Source organism: Brachyistius frenatus, unplaced genomic scaffold (assembly GCF_029030835.1).
Source record: "Brachyistius frenatus isolate BFR_SWC_R1_liver_20210118 unplaced genomic scaffold, ASM2903083v1 Contig_97, whole genome shotgun sequence".
Taxonomy (NCBI): Eukaryota; Metazoa; Chordata; class Actinopteri; family Embiotocidae; genus Brachyistius; species Brachyistius frenatus.
The window spans coordinates 397,338-419,206 of record NW_027210696.1 but is presented as its reverse complement, the minus strand read 5'-3'; the positions used below and the strand labels follow the sequence as shown (position 1 = coordinate 419,206).

The 21,869-nt window shown below is 43.6% G+C and overlaps 1 protein-coding gene across 1 annotated transcript; it reads left to right on the top strand.

Moving 5' to 3' along the window:
• Positions 1-193: 193 nt before the first annotated feature.
• Positions 194-19,689, top strand: hgfb (hepatocyte growth factor b). The gene is made up of 18 exons (XM_069711166.1): positions 194-314; positions 1,726-1,885; positions 2,202-2,314; positions 3,398-3,512; positions 5,537-5,685; positions 7,058-7,178; positions 8,253-8,371; positions 11,053-11,218; positions 11,335-11,468; positions 12,268-12,361; positions 13,604-13,734; positions 14,928-14,957; positions 15,621-15,726; positions 16,086-16,160; positions 16,396-16,545; positions 16,648-16,754; positions 17,237-17,379; positions 17,944-19,689. Exons 1-18 carry the CDS (start codon positions 266-268, stop codon positions 18,121-18,123), a joined length of 2,142 nt encoding a protein of 713 aa, XP_069567267.1. The 5' UTR covers positions 194-265; the 3' UTR covers positions 18,124-19,689.
• Positions 19,690-21,869: the final 2,180 nt, after the last annotated feature.

Genomic DNA, 21,869 nt, shown 5'->3' with positions numbered 1-21,869 from the left:
GTGTGGGTGAATATGGATAGAGAGGACCAGAGATACAAAAAAAGACGTGAAAGGAAGAGAGAGATACAGTAAGAGCGAAAGAGAGAGAAAGTGCGAGAGGGAGTGAGGGAGGGAGGGAAGGAGGGAGAGGGAGGCGAGGAAGTACTTAGAGAGGAGACGCATCATCTGTGCAGTGGTAGAAGCAACATCTCCTGGTTGCAGTCCCGACAGCTCAGCAAACAGCGCTTCCACTTTGTGTCTCAAACTGTTGACGCGTGACGAAGAGATGTGGATTTACAAGCTCGTTTTCGGACTCTTTGTCGTTTCTTGTTCCGGTAAGTTTGTGCGAAAACTATTTACAACTGCTCGGGTTGGTGCCTAACGTCTGTCTCTAAAAGATGGTGTGGGTGCGTGTGTGCGTGTGTGTGTGTGTGTGTGTGTGTGTGTGTGTCCACGCTGGTTGGCGCTCCTGTCAAACACGAGTTAAGAGCGCCTACTTTATTACTACTATATGTGATATTTTACAGTTTATTGGTTCGTGTTTGGGCTGCTGGTGTTATTTCTCTCAGAAAATGACCACAGTCCCCCCTCACCCTCCCACCCCTTCCAATTCTAACAGTAGGCTACAATGTAGTTTAAGTGTCATAGCACAGCCATTAAAATATTTCTTAAGTCCCCTATCCCTCAGTTTATGGACTTGGATGAAAACGATGCTTTTGTAAAGAGCCAGTACACAGCGGGGGCTTTCTTTTGTGCGTGTGTGTGTGTGTGTGTGTGTGTGTGTGTGTGTGTGTGTGTGTGTGTGTGTGTGTGTGTGTGTGTGTGTGTGTGTGTGTGTGTGTGTGTGTGTGTGTCATTTTCTACCAGAGCGCTTTACCTGACCGGATAACGGGGTAGTCACATGATAAAGTAAACAGAGGTTATAACCCACCATCTCTATTAAAATGCTATAAGTCGGTTTGGTCAGCCTGAGACTCTGACAAAGAGTTTTGAGGTTCACTGCTCATTGGCACTCGGTGGACTCAAATTGAGGTCCGGACAAACACGATGAAGCCTCTGTGATCCTCAGCTTGCTCAGCACATAGTAAAAATTGTCCAAACGCTGAATCTAAAACCGGCTCTGATGCGTGAAGTCCTTCTGTTGTTTACACGGCGATAAGTCGAAGAATTGTCCTGCTTTTCAGGCACCTGTTCAACACAAACTCTTGAGTGATTTAGGATTTTTTTTTTCTATTGATAAAAGTAGGGTACTTAAATCAAATCACATACACGCCGGCCGATAATTGAATAGTTAGGAGGAGGAGAAGGTGACCAGAGTTTTCACTCTAAATACAATTGTCTAAGTGGCTCTCTGATCTTGCAGAGATGCACAGGACCTGCCAACAACTAAGGCAACACACAGACCCACTAGTGACTTCCCCCTATGATGGTGTAAGTGAGTGAGTGTCAGCCCCTGTGTCATGTGGATAAATGACTGCGCATCCTATCAGGTCCTGTACACATAATAGGATGCACAGTTAAAGCAGACTAATTTACACATTGTAATGCTGGCGTCCAGTGTTTGTTCTGTCTGGGTTAATTTGCAGAATGTCCACATTGTCTCCCAGACCATGAAGAAGGGTTTGTCCGATGTGTTTGTCTGCATATTTATCAACAATAAATGATAAATGACTGTCAGTTTAACATCTAAAATGTCAAATTGCTGCTGCTGAATGGTCATGACCGTGTTATGTAATTCTGTATCAGAGGGCAAAAGAAATGCACTCCAGGACTACCAGCGAACTGACGGCATCCAACTGGTTGTCATGTCACCTGATTCCTCCCACCTGACCAAAAGCAGGAAAGTGAGCATTTCCAAATGTGCCAGAGCCTGCAGCCGCAACAAAAGACTCCACTTCACCTGCAGGTTTGTGTCCTCGAAAAGTCATGAACCTTTCAGCTCCAAGAATTTTTTTTTTTTTTTTTTTTTTTTTTTTTGGTAATGTGCATGTGCTGTCTGGTCGTAGAGTGTGAAGATGTGTTGTGGGTACACAACTTCCTCAATTGTGCTTTTCGCCAGTGTAATTGTGGTTCATCTGGTTTAGCAGGCCTGTCTCTTTGCATACTTATGTAATAGCTGGTTGGTTGCCTTGTGGTTAAAGAAGTGAAAGAAAACTGACCGCTGTGATCTTCACTTTTCCCCTGTTCTCTTTGCCTCCTCTCCTTTCCTCTTTATTCTCCAGAGCGTTCCTCTATGATCATAAAAACAGGAAATGCCAGTGGCTGTCATTCGACAGGAACTCACCAGGAGCTCAGAGCCACCAGAACGTCAACTACCAGCTCTATCAGAAGAAAGGTGCCCTCTGCTGTTTCACCTTTTCTCTTTGCCAGATGATACAAAGCTAGTGCCCCCCCCCCCCCCCCGGCTCGTAGCTACCTCTCTGGAAAAAAAAAAGTATTTTCATAGTCAACTTCCAATCCAAAGACGTTACCCAAAAAGTCCTCCAACCCATATGACCATTTGGTTGTTTGTTCCTACCCTCAAATACGACTCACATACGGAGTGTTTCCTAACCCAGCAGCCCTGGTTAGGTTCAGGCACAAAAACCACTTGGTCGGGGAGAAATGATGACAAAAACGATGACTTGAACCATGTTCTCCGCTAAAGTTGCGACGCAGTTGTCCAACCTTTGCAGTCATTGCAATCGATGCGTTTTTTTTTTTAAAAAGTGTCCTGACTTGAGGTTGGAAACAGGACGAAAACATTGGTAGCCTGCACCCCAAGTCCGCTGTCGCATCAATCCACCCACCCAAACCACTTCTTCCTGACCAGGGAACGCTCACATTATTAATTATTTACAAGTCATCCAAACTGAGTCACGTCTCCGTGACACCAGATTGCCGTAATTCATACGAACGCCATGGTCATGATAAGCTGCTTGCGGAAAAAAAAAAAAAAAAAAGACCAGTGGGGTCATATTTTGGCGGAGGACAATCTGTCATTCTTTCAGTGGAGACAGTGTAGTGTGAGAGCATGCAGGAGAGCTCGATTACTTTGCAAATGTCCGTTTTGAGAGTGATTTAAGTTTTGTAATGACGGCGACCCTCGGGGGAACGACAAGGAAGGGCAAGGACCATTGTCGTGTTTGTTGTGTTACAGCACATTATGGTTCATTTTCTGTCATTAAGCGGTGTTTGTGTAAACAATGGAAATCCCCAGCCCAAATTCAGACCGACCGACCGACCGACCGCAGCAGCGAGCGTGCGGACGACTGTGCAACCTATTTTACTGAATCCAAAGTTTGAAGATGAGCAAAACAGATCCGACTTTTGGCATTGTCATGTCCTTGCTGAGCTCCGCGAAACATCTCCTTCTGTCTGTTTTCTTCATCACTGTCACTTTGTCTCCCATCCTCCTCTCTGCCTGTCTTTCTTTCAGACTATGTCAGAGAATGCATTGTGGGAACGGGTCAGAGCTACAGGGGGCGGAGGTCGGTGACAGTGAGTGGGATCCTGTGCCAGGCCTGGGCCTCCCCTATTCCCCATGAACACAAGTAAGAGTCGAACGTACTTCTCATCGCAAACCAAAGTGTTATAAGCGGCTCCTTTACTGTTAGTGTTGGCGTGTTAGTGTTGCAATTAGCTGGTAGCTAGAGGCTAGTCTGTATGTGGGTGTGTATGTGTGTGATATATTAGGGGTTGATTAGGCTCCTGGGAGCAGTCGTTCATCAGAACTGACCTCATCGTAACGCTTTACAGAGTCACAGATCATTTCCTGCTGCGGCCTTACTGTTTATCTAGGAGTGTGTAGGTGCATGCGTGTTTGTTTTGCTGGGATTAGAATCATATCTAATACGCAGCCCTTGGTTAAGCCTTAGGTACATGCCCCAGCTAACTTCTCAGAGAAAGCTAATTTTTCAATATGCGGGCTACTTTCTGGTACAGTGTGGAAAAAAAACCTTTAAAAACAAAAGATGCCGGTGGAGCATCATGAAAGGAAAATGCACACTGATATATAGGAATTGCCTGATAAGCAACACGATAACAGCATTAACCCTTTACAAAAAAATGAAAAACTACCACCGTGGTTTCTGAAACATGACAATATCACACGAATGGCATCACTGTTAATAGGAAAACGCACAGCATGCCATGTAATTAAAGGTATCCAAAGGCTTTCCTTTAAAAACTGAAGATAATAAACTGCCCCATCGTCGCTGTTCAAACTGAAGAATAAAAAAATTTAAAAAATAAAAAAAAGACTCGTTTTATGGTGGCCATGCTTATCGCACGATATTTTGTCAAAAGAGGACAATTTTGTAAAACAACACTGTATATCAGTAAACATTTACTTTTATTATGAGCCAGATATTTACCATTAGAGATCACTGAACAATACACAAAACACATCTTATCTTTGAACCTCCCTTTTTTGTTGTTTTTTTCTTCTTCCCCCTCTTCTCCTCATTTTGCATAACTGGTTTGTGCAAAAACTGCGGGCTTCCCTTTCATCAGTACCTTTCATTATTTTTGATGAGAAGACAATAACACATTGTATTAATATCGAAGAAGAAGCTCACAATAAATAATGTAACACTCACAACTAACATGAATAATATTTACCTCCACGAGAAGAGAAAAGTCCACTCCCCTCTCCTCGGAGATATTAAATGACTTTAAAAAGCTTTGTAGTGACTCGTTGCAGCAGCAGACCAATCAAAGCCAGCCATGCACGTTTGTACCTCCAGTGAACCTACTTTATCAAACTGCTATTAATGTCTCTGTAAATCAGGTAATTAAACCCAGGCACTTTGTACGCTTTATCAGTTGGCTTACAGGCATGAGAAACTCTGACACACACACACACACACACACACACACACACACACACACACACACACACACACACACACACACACACACACACACACACACACACACACACACACACACACACACACACACACACAAAAGTACAAATAGTGTTTTTACCAGTGAAAGGTTTCCCCTCTTTTTTGATTGCCCAGCCTTCTCATTTCTGTACCTGTCATTTCCAACTACTCCACTGAAAGACTACCTCATAGCTTTATCTTTTCATCATCATATGGAAAAACACAGCTCGATACAAAGACTACTCTTACCGAGTCCATCATCCAAACTGGTGACCGCAGCCATGTGCTCGCCTGATGTCAAAGATATGAGTCATTTGTCAGTGTTTATATCACTCTCAGAACCAGCCCTCACAGAAAACTAACATTACTTTTACGTGTCAGTGAGTTTTCTCTTAATTTAAAATACACGCCATTGATGAGTCAATCTCTTAGCGTCGCCATCGGCTACTTTTACACTTGTTCATTTCCATTGCTCGTGTTTATCAGGAAGATTTTAGTCAGGCAGCAGCTCTTTTATAAACAGACAAAAGTAGACATCACTCCATCAGGGATCTAAAAAAATAGACAACAGAAACTGTGGCCTTGGGTGTTTTTTTTTTCAAAAGCTCTGCATTCGAGCTGAAATATCTGGCAGGTGGTCTTGGTACATGTGTCGGTTTGTGTAACTGCAGCTCTGCTTCTGACAGATTCATGTCCAAGAGGTTCAGGAAGAAGGATCTGAGAGAAAACTACTGTCGCAACCCAGACAACTCCACCGTTGGCCCGTGGTGCTTCACCACTGACCCGCAGCCACACCTCAGACACCAGGAGTGTGGCATACCGCAGTGCTCACAAGGTATGCCACACACACACACACACACACACACACACACACACACACACACACACACACACACACACACACACACACACACACACACACACACACACACACACACACACACAAAGTATGTCTGCGTGTACTTGAGCGGACATTCCTCTCAGAATAATATCCACCCCACGTTGTAAATCGACTCGCCAATTGAGGGATGATAGTCTGAAATGAGCGGCAGTAAATTTAGCAATCACGTACTATTAAGCAAAGTTCGCTCTGACTGTGCTCCGCTGGACATCTGTTCATCAGTGTGTGGGTGCGTAGGGTCTCCTCTATTGGCTGAGGCCACCTGCAGCTGTTTCCAGGTGTGTGGCTCAGTTTACGGTGTCCTCTCTCATTCCATCAGGCTCGGGTTTTGTAAATGGTTTGAACCCAGGGAAACGGGTGTTGGAATGTTTGAGGATATTAATCCCTCTGTCGTCTGCGCTACATAAATTGTCAGCCATTTCATCCACCCCTGTGGCACACATGTGGTTGTGATGAAAGAAAAGCACTTTCTCAGTGTGTTTCAGCTTCTACATTATATCACACAATGTTACTGTCAAGGCACGGAAGTCTGCCTCAAAGAGGGGGGTGATAATGACCTCTGTTATCTAATCCCTGGAGATTCATGCTGTCAAAGGGGCTGTTTCCTCTGCATGCATGACACCGGATCACTTTAATGAGGGACCAGGTTGTGATTCGATAAGACCGAATGGGAATTCTTTTCTCTGTAACTTGCGTATGGTGTCCCATTGGGTTATCGCCGGTTGTACAACAGATATAATGACTTTTTCATTTCGATAGAAGGTCTACGCACTTTCAGGACAAAAGGATTGGAGGGGTTTCGACAGAGATTAACTCGATAATAAGAAACATACACACGCAGACGCACAAACATGGCATCGACAAGCACAACGTACGCATGCAGCTGGTGGTATTAAAATGTGCTCTGTCATGACCGGAGTGGACCCATAAACATCTGGTTCTAATCTGCAACCCCTTTGTTGTTTACACGAGACAGTGTATACTACTCACCATGCAGCAAATGCTGCTTTCTCTTCCTGAAAGAAACTGTCACCTTTTTAAGTCTGACTCATAATAGGAGCTTCCTTGAATTAAATGTACATGCATATAATGTCTATAATGGAACTGTATTACGTGTCATATCATCAAGGAGTTTATATCAAAATGTTGCATGGTTATGTGGGAGGAGAAAATCACAAACTGAGTTTGGTAAAGTTTCATTTTCACTTGGGATTTTCTGTATTTCTGGAAACTATTTGCTCTGCCTCTTTGTGGAGGTGTGTGACGAACGTGTCGGTGTGTGCTTTTGTGTTTCATTGCTGGATAGTTGAGTGTATGAACTGTAATGGCGAAGATTACAGAGGACCCATGGACCACACAGAAAGTGGAAAAGAATGCCAGCGGTGGGACCTGGATGAACCACACAAACACCTCTACCACCCCAAGAGGTGACACACACACACACACACACACACACACACACACACACACACACACACACACACACACATGGCCATCTGCACCACACTAAATAGTGCATGCTCAATCCCACTTAAGCCCGCACACATGGATGCATGTAAGAGCAAAAAGCATGAGTTATTTATGCAATAATACTTTCACACTAACTCCAGAGATGAAGTGATTTGGAGTCAGCAAGTGAAAACTTTCCCCAAAGGATCACTATTGGAATCTGGTGCGTAATTGTGTGATTTGAACTGTGGTATGCTGGGAAAACTCTTCATTTGGACTTAATTGGCCCAAATTCCTTTAAGCTCTCAGTCAATTATAAAGCAGACTTGTGTCTAAGCTGTTAGATCAATTTAAGGCTTTTTTTTTTTTTTTTTTTGTAGGGAGGCCATGCATTTTCATCTGTTTTAGTATTCCTTACATGAGCTGTGTGTGCGTGCGCGTGCGTTCGCGTGCGTGTGTGTGTGTGTGTCAGCGGTGTGCGTCTGTGTCATGGCCGTTCCAGCTAGGTGGATGGCAGGTGGTTCGGATTAGCGGGGACTCGTTAACACATCCTTAATCATCCCACTGTTTGTGTAAACGAGGTCCCAGACTGCTCGCAGCACTAATGTAATGAGAAGGTCCCACAGCCGGATCCTGCATGCCTGGAGGCAGCAGGCCTGAAGGGATGAGGGACTCTGGGATGACTTACTGAAGAACACCTGTAGTGGTGCAGCTTATTATTCTTCCTCACTCCCCTGAGCTCGGAACAGATTCACAGATGGAGCCCTCGCACCGTTCCAGTAATTAATGTGTCACATGCATGCGATGGTTGAATTGTCTCCTAACTATTTTTATTCTGCTCGGGATTCGGGAGGAAAATGGAAACGCGATTCTCCTTTCAGGCGCACCCGGGCTTTAAGAATAGTGGTTTGTGCGACAATTACTTAAGTTCAGGTCAGGGAGTTGTGCTGTGAGTTCTGCAACAGTGTGATAGCTGTTTTGTGCTGTGATTTTCGCTCCGACGCAGCTTTTGTCTACACACTTAGGTAGTTGTTCTGCGTCTTTTGTACTAGGTACCCTGACAAGGGCCTTGATGACAACTACTGCAGGAATCCAGATGGAGGCCACAGACCCTGGTGCTTCACTACGGACACAAACACACCCTGGGAGTACTGCAACATCAAAGTCTGTGGTAAGCATGTTTGTTTATGTGTGGTTGAATGCGCTAGCATTTGCCATGCATGTTAGATCTTTGTAGGTGTGTTCTCCCTTTCTCTCTCGCTCTCTCTCGCTCACTCTCTCTCTCTCTCTCTCTCACTCACTCTCACACACACACACACACACACACACACACACACACACGCTCAGAGTCCCCCCCCCCCCCTCTCCCCATCCTCCTTAGGCCTGGTTCTCTGTTATGTCTTCTCTAATGGGCAGAGTGTTTATTTTCCCCCTCCACCACTGGTCTGCTGGTTATTGTTCTATGCCGGCTCTCACGTGCGGTAGTCGAACTGCACCGGGCTCGGTCACTGCTCCACATTAACCCCGCGTAACGCATCTAGACGCAACAATACACTGCAAGCAGATCGCTTTCATTACACCTCATGCACTCGGTGTAAGTGGTGTGATTGATGTGTGAGAGCCAGGCGTACGCGCGCCTCGTCTGAGCTTTGCGCTTTGTGTGTCTTCACACTTGTAGTAAAGCAGCAGATGCTGCGTGCTTACAGTTGACCCCCGCAATCAGAGACGAGTCACTGGGACCGGCAGCCACCACCGTGGTCCTCAAGAACATAAAACGGAGAGAGAGAGAGAGAACTGGTGTTATTGTTGGGCTCTGCTTCTTTCTCTCGAGTCTTCGACTAGCCTGCTGGAATCATCAGCGGTCCTGGCACCGTGTTTACTAGATGGCACTCCTCCATACGGACTCAGTGATTCTGTCCGTCTCTGGCTTTCCCTCTGATATGGGAGTTTTTTTGGGAACAGACCAAGTTTACGACCCAGTTAGTCTTAATCAAAACAAGGCACTGAGGACAGAGTGATAAAGTGTTCTTTTGACAAGGCCTTCTCTTTTGTTTACTGTCAAACTAGTGCATATCTATTTTTAGACACTGTATGGGCAGAACATGTCTGATTTAGAGGACTTGATGATCTGCAGCGTTGCGCAATTTTGGATACAATCATATACAATGTCCAGGCTAATGAACTTGTATAACTTGGCCATAATGAGCAGCCTTTCTGTAGAAAAGTAGAGCAGATAAGATTTCCTGCCTTGTTTATCCAATGTTGCAACCAGCCCAGTTACACTCGACTGTGTGTTTTCTAAACCCATAGAGGGCGATATTCTGTTGAAAGCAGGTAGCCAAAACACTGAGGCCGTTTAACCACTTAAACCACTAAAAAGAGCTGTTTGGTCAATTGCACTTGTGTTTTCCAAAACATTGTTTTCCACCCAACATCATAAAAAGCACGCAGCTGCAAATACTGTGTTTTGCTTGCAGTTTTTGGCCAACAATAATCAAGACATCAAGGCTCACATTTTGGCATAGGATGGCATTCACTGGAAATTTGAGACTGTCACGCTTTGATATGCCAGTGGATTAATTTGCCTAATCTTTATGGCCCTACTGTCCAAATGCAAATCACTACGTGCTGGAGGAACTTTACTCCCCGTGAAAGTTCCTGGAACTTCTGTTGGAAAAACACCTACAGTATGGAAAACTATTTACTAATGGCATACAAATAGAAATTCATATGGTGTGACATGATTATCAAAGTATTATTCTATAACCTATAATCCAGTTCATCGAGGTTTCAAAGCATATGAAGTTCAGTTCAACTCTCAACAGTTCACAGTCACGGTTTTCAAAATCGTTGGAAAAATGGGCAACCGAGCCTGGATCTCCTGATTAATGTGTTCTCAGCCATTTCAACAAAATCAGAGTTTATCAGTTGTTTGTTTTTTCCATGCAAATTGATTCATAAATTAGAAAACCATGTTGAAATTGGGGATAGAGTAACACATTCAGTATTTCTGTATGTTAAAGGCCATTTTTTTGGAGTGATAATAATAAAAAAAAAAAAAGTAAATTGTTATTTTTCAACTGTAACACCACAAGACCGACACTGGAGCCAGGTATGAAACATACACACCTCTACTATGTACGCGACCACTTTGACGCCTTGTCATTTGGGATAAAATTTCCACACCTTGCCAACAGCCACATTAAGACATTTTGATTTGAACAAATATAGCCTCTACTCGGGTGTCCTGCTCACATAGATAAAATCACATGGTTTCAAACATGGTAAATCTTAGATTGGAATTTCTTACTTAAGTCTTTTTTTTTTTTTTTTTTGGCCATATACCTTTCCATACCTGAGTTTTTGTGCGCGCAGCTGACCAAGTAGCATCTACCATGCATGCGAGGTGTTTAAGTAACACAGGTATATTTTTGTGTGATTGCTTCTATGTCAGGCATTTAGGGAAATTCGATAAACTGTAGTATCTAGTGACAACTGCATGAGGTGTTAAGGAGACATCTGCTAATTGTATTTACAGAAAATAACCCGGGTTAAACTCTCCCCCTCTAAACTGCATGAAAACTAAAGACTTAAAATTAATAAAATTGTTTCGGGGCCTGTATCGAAGTCAAAGTAGCTAAACCAGTATCAAAAGTTTGTCAATGCTATTAAACCTCCATCTACACGCATATCCACCACCACAAGATGATTTTTTTTTTTTTTTTTTTTTTTTTTTTGTACGAACCTGCTAAGTCTTACTCCTTGGCATTCACAACAAGTTATTTAAGCGAGTCTAAACATGCTGTAAATTACCTCGACTTTGACTACGTGATATTTCTTGCTCTTTTGCAGAAACGCCTCCGAAAAGTAACGTGGTGGAAACGACCGAGTGTTACCAGGCCAGAGGGGAGGGCTACCGGGGGACAGTGGACGTGACGCCGACTGGACTCACCTGCCAACGCTGGGACTCTCAGTATCCCCATAACCACACATTCATACCTCCAGCCTACCCCTGCAAGTGAGTCACAAAACTCGCACAAGACTGCCGTCCACACACACACACACACACACACACACACACCAGCATGCTTTTATATCCAAGCAGATTAAACGCTGGATTTCTCTGTTTTCCAGGGACCTGAGAGAGAACTATTGTCGGAATCCAGATGGTCAAGAATCTCCCTGGTGCTTCACCACAGACCCGAGAGTCCGCACAGTGTTCTGCACCAATATCCCTCAGTGCGGCACCCAAAACAAGCCTGTCAGTGGTGAGACTGGTCAGCTTTGTATAAATGTTCTCTACATCCAAAGCAGAGACATATTTGATATTTTCATATTCTGTGGACTGTGGAGTTCATATGAGACCCTGTAACCACACATGTTGGTTTGTAACCACGTTTTCTCCATCCCTACGGAAAACTGTAGCCCTATGGGCCTGTGGGAAGGACTGACCAGCACGTCTCGCATAAATAAAATCTGACCGGCTCAGGATGGTTGGGTCTCTGTGGACGGTGAAAGACGGCGCGGAGGGATTAGATTCTTTCTGGTGTAGCGAGAGATTTGGAAGTAAAAGATGTAGATCTATGGCTGAGTACACAGATTCAAATTTCCCAAAGGATCTTGGGGACATTTCTTTTTTAGATTGTGTGGCCTTGCACTGGGATTATAAACCCTCTCTGAGGTTGCGTTGTGGTTTACCCTTGAGGGTAGATTACATTCCCTTATAGAAACGAAATGCAGGGTGACTGCTTCAAAAACTTATTTATGACTTGTGTTTTTCGAAAGCATCACTGTGGGTGACTTTTTTTTTAATGTTCCCAGCTTTATATAATCTAGTTCTAGTGCTAACATTATAGGGCAACTAAGGGTCGTTTGTATTTGTGCTTTTATTAGTTTTCAGTTTTTTTATCATTTTTATTTTAACATAACTGTACTCATAATGCTCTAAACGGGCAAAGAATGCTTGTGCAGCCCGTTTAGCATGTTTTTGGGCTTGGTTGTTCAGACATTGAGTATTTGTCCGGAATACCTGTCTCATTTTATTTCCCTTTTTGTGCCCAAATACAGACTGCTATGAAAGCTTTGGAGAGAATTACCAAGGACAACAATCAAAGACCAGATCAAACCTGCCCTGTGCTCCCTGGAGAGACCACAGCAACAGGTCAGCCCACTGGATCCCCGCTACTTCCTGACCTAATAACTTTCCCAAACTCCGACAAGATGTCAAAAACAGACCAGCACCATTAATAACTTACAGACAAGTGCCTCTCCCTAAAATAGAGATCAAGATGTCAAACAGCTCTCGAACATGTTAACCACTCGAGCCGTTCGAAGGGCAAAGGACTTTTAAGAATCCGGCAAAATTGAAGCAAACCATTGATAATGAGCGGAAATTTTAGGGGTTTTCAACGGGACAAAGAACGCTTGGGGAAATGCTTTGAGTTCTCTGAGAAACAAGCTTGTGCATTACAGCCTCAGAATGCAGGACAGCGCGTCTGTGTTGTCGAGAACCATGTGTGCAAACCTGAGACAGGGCCGTAATGCAGGGAGGCCCGTTATTATTGACCTCTGGTTAAGTGTTATTGTTGTTAGCGGCCAGAGTCCAGCCTTTTGGTTCTCTGAGGAGAAAAGCGGCTCCTGCGGGTACCATGACGAGCCTCTCCAGCATCTCCTAATGGCTGGAGAAGTGTTTCCCCGAAGATGACCTAACTCAGCAGGAATGACTGCGAGTGATAACTTGGCTGGGGGATATACACTTCACTCCTCACCTTTGACCCCAAACCTCCTCCTATGGAGGAACACTTCAAAGCCAGTCGGCTCCACTGCTTGGCTCCTGCTCATGGGTGAGAAGTCAGAGTTAGAGAACCTCGGTGAGAGCTCGCTGTGCGAGAAATGTAACACAGTTTTTAAACTATGGCTCACTGTGGTTTGGGACCTAGAATTCCCGCTCTTGTGCCTCCTTTGTCATTACAATTATCCACCTTATTAGTTGAGTAATTTAGTGTGAGAAAGAATTTGTTTGTGGTTTTAGAATTCTTATGACAATCGCCTCATGTGGGATACGTCTGCATGAGCACGTATTAGATATATAAATCTAGGTGGGTGTGTACAGTCTCGGTGACTAATTCCTTTGCAGAGCACCTCTTTATCTCGTCTGGAGGGAGAGAGCCAACACAGCTGTGAAGTTGGACTGTCCAGATCCTATCTGGCTGAATTCATTCAGCTTTTACTAATAGTTATAAATCACTGGGAAATCCTTTTTACTTCCACCAAGAACCAAATTATCTGCTTCAAGCGGGAAAAAAAACCAAACTTGCTTTTGTTTTGGACATTGTCTTTGGGGCTTACTGAATGTTGATGAAAGCTTAGTGAAGGGATCTTTTGTGTTTCTGTGTTTGTCCAGTGGTGAGAGGGGCATGCTGATGGCTGGCCTGGAAGGAAACTGCTGCAGAAATCCTGATAAAGACAAACATGGTCCCTGGTGTTACACCAACAATTCTGCCATACCCTGGGACTACTGCAATGTAAAACCATGTGAGTGCATCGATGTATGTGCATGCAGTACCTACACAGATTCACACAGAAAGACACACTTAGAGAAAACAACGTGTGATACCAAGTGAAATTGAAGGTTCATCATATTTCTAGATCAAAGATTGAGCTGCTTTGTTTTCATTCTGTCCGCTTGTCTGACTGACACACCTTTTATCTGCAGTGTGGAGGTCTGCCGATACATGATTGATTAACTAGTGGACAATCTCCCTTCGCTCTACCCCTCTTGTACATCTGTCAGTTAGTAGATTAAACTATATTGGATTTTAATACACCACACAATGGTTGGGAAAAGACTGGGTCTCAATAAAGGTAAATCTTGCATTAGAACACCTTATTTTACACTTTTGGCCACATGAATTGTTTGCATTTCAGAAACTGAGTGAGAACGAGAGGACTCTCTGTGCGCATGGCTTAGCCAGCATCTACCATTAGCCTGCATGTGAGGCATTTACGAAACATAGGAAGTTGTAGAACCTATTAATTTGCAGCGCGTGAGGCGTTTCGGTAACGCTCCAGAGGGAATTGTGTCCAGTGGTTGCATCCTACAGGGCATAGACCTCAGGTTAATTTAGAAACTACTGGAGCAGCCTTTAATCACCATACGCGCCAAAACTGTACCACAATTGCAACTACATTAAACAACAACAACAAAAAAAACTGTCCTCCATCTGGTATCTTCTCAAAGTACCATTATCATAGTGATGTAATACAGCGTAAACATGTAAACTAAATTAACGCACAGGAATATGAAATGATGACAAAAAAAGGTTCACTATGTAGATTATACATCAGCAGATTCTCATTTGATTATCATACTGGACAGAAATTCACAGAAGCTGGCCTGAAGCTACGTAAAGTGTACTTTAAAGTACGTATAAAACATAACCAGTTACGTCCATTTCAGGCTTGTAACATTCACAAAAAAAAAAAAAATCAACAACTGTTAAACAGCTAATGCAGGCACGGCAGTAGAGTCGTCTAAGGTTTGTTACACTCAATAAAAGATTAGATTAGAAAGAAGTGATTGTGACGTGGCAGATGAACCCAAGAGCCCTGGTTGGCTACGGCTGTATGAGCCCTGTGACATCTACACTCCTGTGTGAAGTCGCCTCTTGCGTTGTAACAGTTGATACTTCTTTATCACTTGTTTGTCTCCTCTTCTCTCTGCACAGGTGATGCTGCGCAGAACACGATTCCACTGGGTGAGTGTCTCCGTCACCTCGCGTGTCTGTGCTTGCGAGTGGCTGGTCTGTGTGTGATGGTCCTCCGAGGCGCGTAACGCTTTTTTTTCACAACTTTTTAATGTCCAGTAATTATGGTCCATGATGAAGGATATTATGCTGGTGTGGCAGCATCTGTTTCTGTGTGTGTGTGTGTGTGTGTGTGTGTGTGTGTGTGTGTGTGTGTGTGTGTGTGTGTGTGTGTGTGTGTGTGTGTGTGTGTGTGTGTCGATGTATATGTGTTTCAACACAAAGGATGAATCCCCCACTCTCTTGACATGTACAGTTCAAATTACACCCATGTGTTCTGTGAGCATATGCAATAAATACCTTAATTAACGGTCTCATCAGCATAATAGATTATGTTTTATATATAATGATTGTGGCGGATCATTAGGCGGCTCAAGTGCTTCTATATTGTGACTGCGTAAACAATAACTTAACTTTAATTGCAGCATGTCTGAGCTTGTGAATGCATATTTATGACATCAAATGAAATGTATACTTTGTGGCATGAGATATAACACAATATTTTGACTGTGTGTGTGTGTGTGTGTGTGTGTGTGTGTGTGTGTGTGTGTGTGTGTGTGTGTGTGTGTGTGTGTGTGTGTGTGTGTGTGTGTGTGTGTGTTTCTGCTTTTCAAGGTGAGCTTTCCTCTGTGGGATGTTTTGTGCATAAGAGGACCAGGATTGTGGGAGGAAGTCCAGTGGGCATATCAGAGGGCAGTTGGATGGTCAGCATACAAAAAGGGTATGGGCATTTTGTATTCTACACATTTTCCTCAACCATTGAAGAAGAACAGTAGACCATCTTGCTCAGATGACGCTTGGAATAAAAAACATAAAATAATAATAATTTAAAAAAAATCCTTTTTCCTTTCCATTTTGCTAGCAAACTCTTGCATTCAGACTTTTGGCTGACAAGGCCATTTTGTGATGTGATGCTTTGGACTGTATTGGTGGGTTATTATATGTCCCTCTCTCCCCAAAATAAGTACATCTGGGGGATCGACTGGTTTTCTGTGAATTTCCAGTGTGTCTTTTAAACTATGACAGTATTAGGTTGATGTCTTTGATTCATGTGCTGTTTGTGTTTTGTGCTCCTCCCAGATCAGTTCACTGGTGTGGTGGTTCACTAATACGAGAGGAGTGGGTGCTTACTGACAGGGAGTGCTTCTCCTCATGGTAAGTTTAATGCTCGCTGCCAATGTCAAATCTTTTTTGCTAGAAACCTCATACTGTTTCTTTTTTATACCCGCAGTGTATTAAAATATTCATTTGTTCAGTTCGTGTATTTCTCTGCATTCAAGCATAACTGGCTGTAGTTGCTACTGGATCATACTGAACTGGCTGCTCAGAGCAGAGTAATAAATGTCAGGTTTTTTTCTGAAAGTATTAACACTTTCGTGTGCCTCTTCAGTGTTCCAGACCTCAGTGAGTATCGGGTATGGCTGGGAGTCTCTGATATTCGAGAGGATGCTCCTGACTGGTCCAAGAGACAGGAAGTCAGCATAGCTCATGTGATATGTGGCCCCGAAGGTTCCAGTTTAGCCCTCCTAAGGCTCTCAAAGTGAGTGCCTGGAAAATACATTTCAAGGATATGTTGATATACTTCCCTGTGTGCGATGTTGTTGATCATGTTTTATACTTTGTGTTCCATAAAAATGTCCAGGCCTGCCCTTCCTGCAGACAATGTCCACACGATTCAGCTGCCAGTGGCTGGGTGCTCCATCCCAGATGGAACGATATGTAAAATGTATGGATGGGGAGAAACCAAAGGTACTAATTTTCTATATTATACATTCACCACAGCTACACTACACATATCTATTCTCTCAGTCTTCCGGGTTTGGAATATGTTGCATCTATATTGCATTTCTCTTCCAGCAGTCCTGCACTCTTTTGTGAACGATAGAAAGTGGAGGTGCAACAGTACATCTCAACACATTCCCTTCTTAAATAATGGCTTACTGTTTGACATGAGCAACATGATAACCCAGGGATAGATAAACAGAAGGACATAAAGAAGGCCGATACTTTTAATAAATGTTGCGTCCCATAATTTGTGTAAAAACCAATCGGACTTCATTCAGCTGTGAAATAGAAACATGCTACATAGGTTATGGCAATATATTTATAGTATATTATAAAATCATATTCATGTTAATAACTGAATGAGTTCTGCAGTCCAGAAGTGGCATCTGTGTTGTATATGCTAGAACAGAACACAGGCAGTGAAGTGCACCTCTCATCTCTTTCAGGCACTGGCCATGATGACGTACTAAAGGGAGTGGACTTGCCCATTGTCAGTGGTGACCGGTGTAGAGAGATGCACAGAGGAAACCTCCACATCTCCAACGCCAAGATCTGCGCAGGAGGGAAGAGGAATGAGGGAGTGTGTGAGGTAAACTGTTTGTATTATTTTCTTGTTCATATTATTATCCTCGTGAGGTATTTCACTATTTTAAACATGAGGAAAAATAACTGTTTAAGTGATCAAAGTAAAAAATTTAAAAAAATAAAAAGTCCACACCAGAATTCATATGGTGTGTTTTAGTTCTTGTTGGTAAACAAAAACAGGCCTTCGGCTCTCTGGGTAACGTAATTGTTCCCAGTGTGAGAGTGGGATATTAATGCCTTAGTTCAACACAGTGCTATAAAAGCCCAGTTTGATCTTAATCTCAAACAAATTGTATTTGAATCCGTAGGTTTAGTATTCAGTCCGTTGTAAACACAGCAGCTGGTGAGTGTTGCGCTAAATTTCATCAGCTATCAAAAGACTTGGTTTTGTGGTTTCGAGCGTTGGAAGAGCGCCGGCCACGTTCACAAACACTGGTGTTACCGTCTTTTACTGAGAATGCTCAAATATATTTTGCTTTCATTAAACCCGGTCATAAATACAAACAGTGATGTTAGTCATTTCTCAACCACTGACAGGAAAATGTGGCATTTATTTCTTCTTGCGCAGAGGGATTACGGCGGCCCTCTCGTGTGTCAGGATGGTGACATAAGGGTCATTGTCGGAGTAAGTGTACACGGCAGAGGCTGCGCTCGCGCCAACCAGCCCAGCATCTTCATCAATGTGCCCTTCTACACGCAGTGGATCTACAAGGTCTTCAAATATTACCCCAACCCTGAGATCGTCTAGAGACTCAACAGAGAATAAGTGGATTGAATTAAATCCAGAACTTCTACTTCTGTAACTCCAGTGGTGCATTCAGGACTCATCATTTCTGCAGTATGTCTTGCATACTTACATGGCCCAAAGATCCGATAGGAAAATGATGCGAGGATGCGCTCACACTATAATGCAAGACTTTAACATTCATTCATCTTTAACAAATACCGTACAGATGCTACGAGTCGTTTAGAGCGATTTATGAAGACGAAAAGTTGATACCGTTTATATATCGGACATAAAGTAGGAAATGAACTGCGGGAGCATCTAACACGTTCAGCACGAGCGGCACAAGTTGAACGCTACAGACGCAAAGTATTGTTTTGAGCTGGGAGCAGACGCGGCAAATATTTGGATTTCATTTATTTCATGATTTTCTTTTGGTAGCAAATACCCAGAGTCATATGTGTGTATGTGAATACTCTTGATTCCTGGCATTACTTGAATGTTTCAAACACCAAATGCAGTGGCTCAGCAGCTGCCTTTTTCGAGTACATCAGTGGGCCACTTACAAAACTATCCAGTGGTAGGGCAAAGTTAAGGGCACTCTAAGCAAACTCCATGCATCTCCGGGGGATTAGTTAAAGTGGTCCTTATTGTACATAGTATTTTAATGAGTGTATTTGACACTCTAAATGTAATTTAGGTCTTATAGATCTATGACAAGAGAACATGAATGTTGTGGTAGGCAGATACACAATATAAAGTGTGCTATCGGTGTGTTGCAGCTTTCAGTCAAGTTTCTGTCACAATGATGTCAGATGTACGGGAACACCTAAATAAACTCCTTTTTCAGTGTTGTCACGTTATCACAACACCACTGACTGTATATATGAAGATGCTCTTTCTGTGTAGATACAATGAATGTATGGTTACCCAGCCTTTATAGGAAACAGAAAATGTAATATTCATGTGTACACACGAGCTCATTATATACAAAATGTAATATTCCCTTAAAACTAAGTGTAATTTCATCGTGGGTGTGTCTGTTTTTGTATGTTTTTCCGCAGCAGTGTCTGTATACAAAAATAGCACTGCAGAGGGAGTGTGTGTGTGTGTGTGTGTGCGTGTGCGTGTGAGCTTGTTCATGTTTGAGCCAGAGCTGAATGAATTATCGCCACACTCAGACCTTGGCGGACCACCAATTCCATTCCACTCTGGATATTAGTGCACAGTTGCTTCAAACTTTGTGGATGGGGTGGTCTTTGCAACCGCATTGTCTGTAATGGCTTTCACTGTGATAACTGAATGACCCTTCAAACAAATTAACACACTTCTTTTACCAGTGTAAATGATTGAGATGGCTTCATATTATAACTACATAATGTTTGTATACGAGGGAGAAAATGGTTGTGTGTGTGTGTGTGGGCGCACTGAAAGATGCTGCAAGCTGCTATATCCTACAGGTTGTACAGTACTGCCTTGTGTTTTCTGTATAATTCACTGTAAAGCTCATCCAATATGCTAAATGTTAAATGCAATTTCAGCAATTTGAAATGCTTCATGATGTCTGTCACTATATTAAATGTTTTTTTTTTTTAAATCTAAGAGTTTCTTTTTGATTCCATGTGTTAAAGGCTGCTTTCTTTGAAAGGCCTATTTGTGCTCTGAATGCAAATGTGTCTCTGACAATTTTCTTGTTTGCTGTAACCTATAATTAATACAAGGTTGTTGTGCTCCACTACCAGAAGATGGCACCACAGCAGCATAAAGACTATATGGATGGTTTGGTAATCTTGTTAATCTCTCAGTCTCTCTCTCTCTCTCACACACACACACACACCTACATCTATAGTCACATAGTCATCCACTTACATGCCCACAAAGCCCATTCCTACACACCAGCCTTGTGGCCACACACAACAGAATAGCATTTTTTTTGTTGTTTTTGTTTTTTTGCCGTCACCCAATTCAAAGTTTAATAGACCGGGAGTGAGTGATAGATATGAGGGGCATAAGACTGCTAAAAAAAAAATAAAGGGAACACTTAAACAACACATCCTAGATCTCAATGAATGAAATATTCCAGTTGAAAATCTTTATTCATTACATAGTGGAATGTGTTGAGAACAAAATAACAAGAATGATCAATGGAAATCAAAATCATTATCCCATGGAAGTCTGGATACAGAATCATACTCAAAATAAAAGTGGAAAAGTCAGATCACAGGCTGATCCAACTTCTGTGGAAATGCCTCAAGACAAGTCAAAATGAGGCTCAGTAGTGTGCGTGTGGCCTCCACATATGCACTCCCTACAACGCCTGGGCATGCTCCTGATGAGACCACGGATGTTCTCCTGAGGGACCTCCTCCCAGACCTGGATCAAAGCATCAGTCAACTCCTGGACAGTCTGTGGTGCGACGTGGTGTCGGTGGACGGAACGAGACACGATGTCCCAGATGTGCTGGATTGGATTCAGGTCTGGGGAACGGGCAGGCCGGTCCGTAGCATCAATGCTTTCATCATGCAGGAACTGCTGACACACTCCAGCCACACGAGGCCCAGCATTGTCATGCATCAGAAGGAACCCAGGGCCCACTGCACCAGCATATGGTCTTACAATTGGTCTGAGGATCTCATCCTGGTACCTAATGGCAGTCAGGGTACCTCTGGCTAGCACACGGAGGGCTGTGCGGCCCTCCAAAGAAACGCCTCCCCAGACCGTCACTGACCCACCGCCAAACCGGTCACGCTGGAGGATGTTGCAGGCAGCAGAACGTTCTCCACGGCGTCTCCGGACTCTGTCACGTCTGTCACATGTGCTCAGTGTGAACCTGCTCTCATCCGTGAAGAGCACAGGGCGCCAATGGAGAAGCTGCCAATCTTGGTATTCTCTGGCAAATGCCAATCACCCTGCACGGTGTTGGGCTGTAAGCACAGGTCCCACTTGTGGACGTCGGGCCCTCGTATCACCCTCATGGAGTCTGTTTCTGACAGCTTGAGCAGAAACATGCACATTAGTGGCCTGCTGGAGGTCATTTTGTAGGGCTCTGGCAGTGCTCCTCCTGTTCCTCCTTGCACAAAGGAGCAGATAGCGGTCCTGCTGCTGGGTTGTTGTCCTCCTACGGCCCCCTCCACGTCTCCTGGTGGACCGGCCTGTCTCCTGGTATCTCCTCCGTGCTCTTGACACTGTGCTGACAGACACAGCAAACCTTCTTGCCACAGCGTGCATTGATGTGCCATCCTGGATGAGCTGCACTACCTCAGCAACCTCTGTGGGTTGTGGACACCGCCTCATGCTACCTCTAGTGGTGAGGACACTGGCAAAATGCAAAAGTGACCAAAAATCAGCCAGAAAGGACGAGGACAGAGAAATGGTCTGTGGTCACCACCTGCAGAACCGTTCCTTTATAGGGGTTGTCTTGCTAATTGCCTCATTTCCACCTGTTGTCTGTTCCATTTGCACAACAGCAGGTGAAATTGATTCCCAATCAGTGTTGCTTCCTGACTGGACAGGTTGATTTCCCAGAAGTGTGATGGACTTGGAGTTACATTGTGTTGTTTAAGTGTTCCCTTTATTTTTTTGAGGTGCGTGTGTGCGTGCGTGAGTGAGTGAAGCGGACTGCGTAAAGGTGAAAGAGCGCAGGAGAGCGGCGACTGAGAGCTGGAGATTAAACGCTGAATCCATTGATGCTGTATTAAGGAATTTATGGAGCAAGCAGAAAAATACACTGGGATCGACATTTTCTGTTGCAATGCACACCTTGTGCGACG

Coding starts and splice junctions, on each gene's coding strand:
- hgfb (XM_069711166.1), top strand. CDS start 266: ATGTGGATTTACAAGCTCGTTTTCGGACTCTTTGTCGTTTCTTGTTCC. Junction 315..1,725: donor CTTTGTCGTTTCTTGTTCCG/GTAAGTTTGTGC, acceptor ATTCTGTATCAG/AGGGCAAAAGAAATGCACTC. Junction 1,886..2,201: donor AGACTCCACTTCACCTGCAG/GTTTGTGTCCTC, acceptor TTTATTCTCCAG/AGCGTTCCTCTATGATCATA.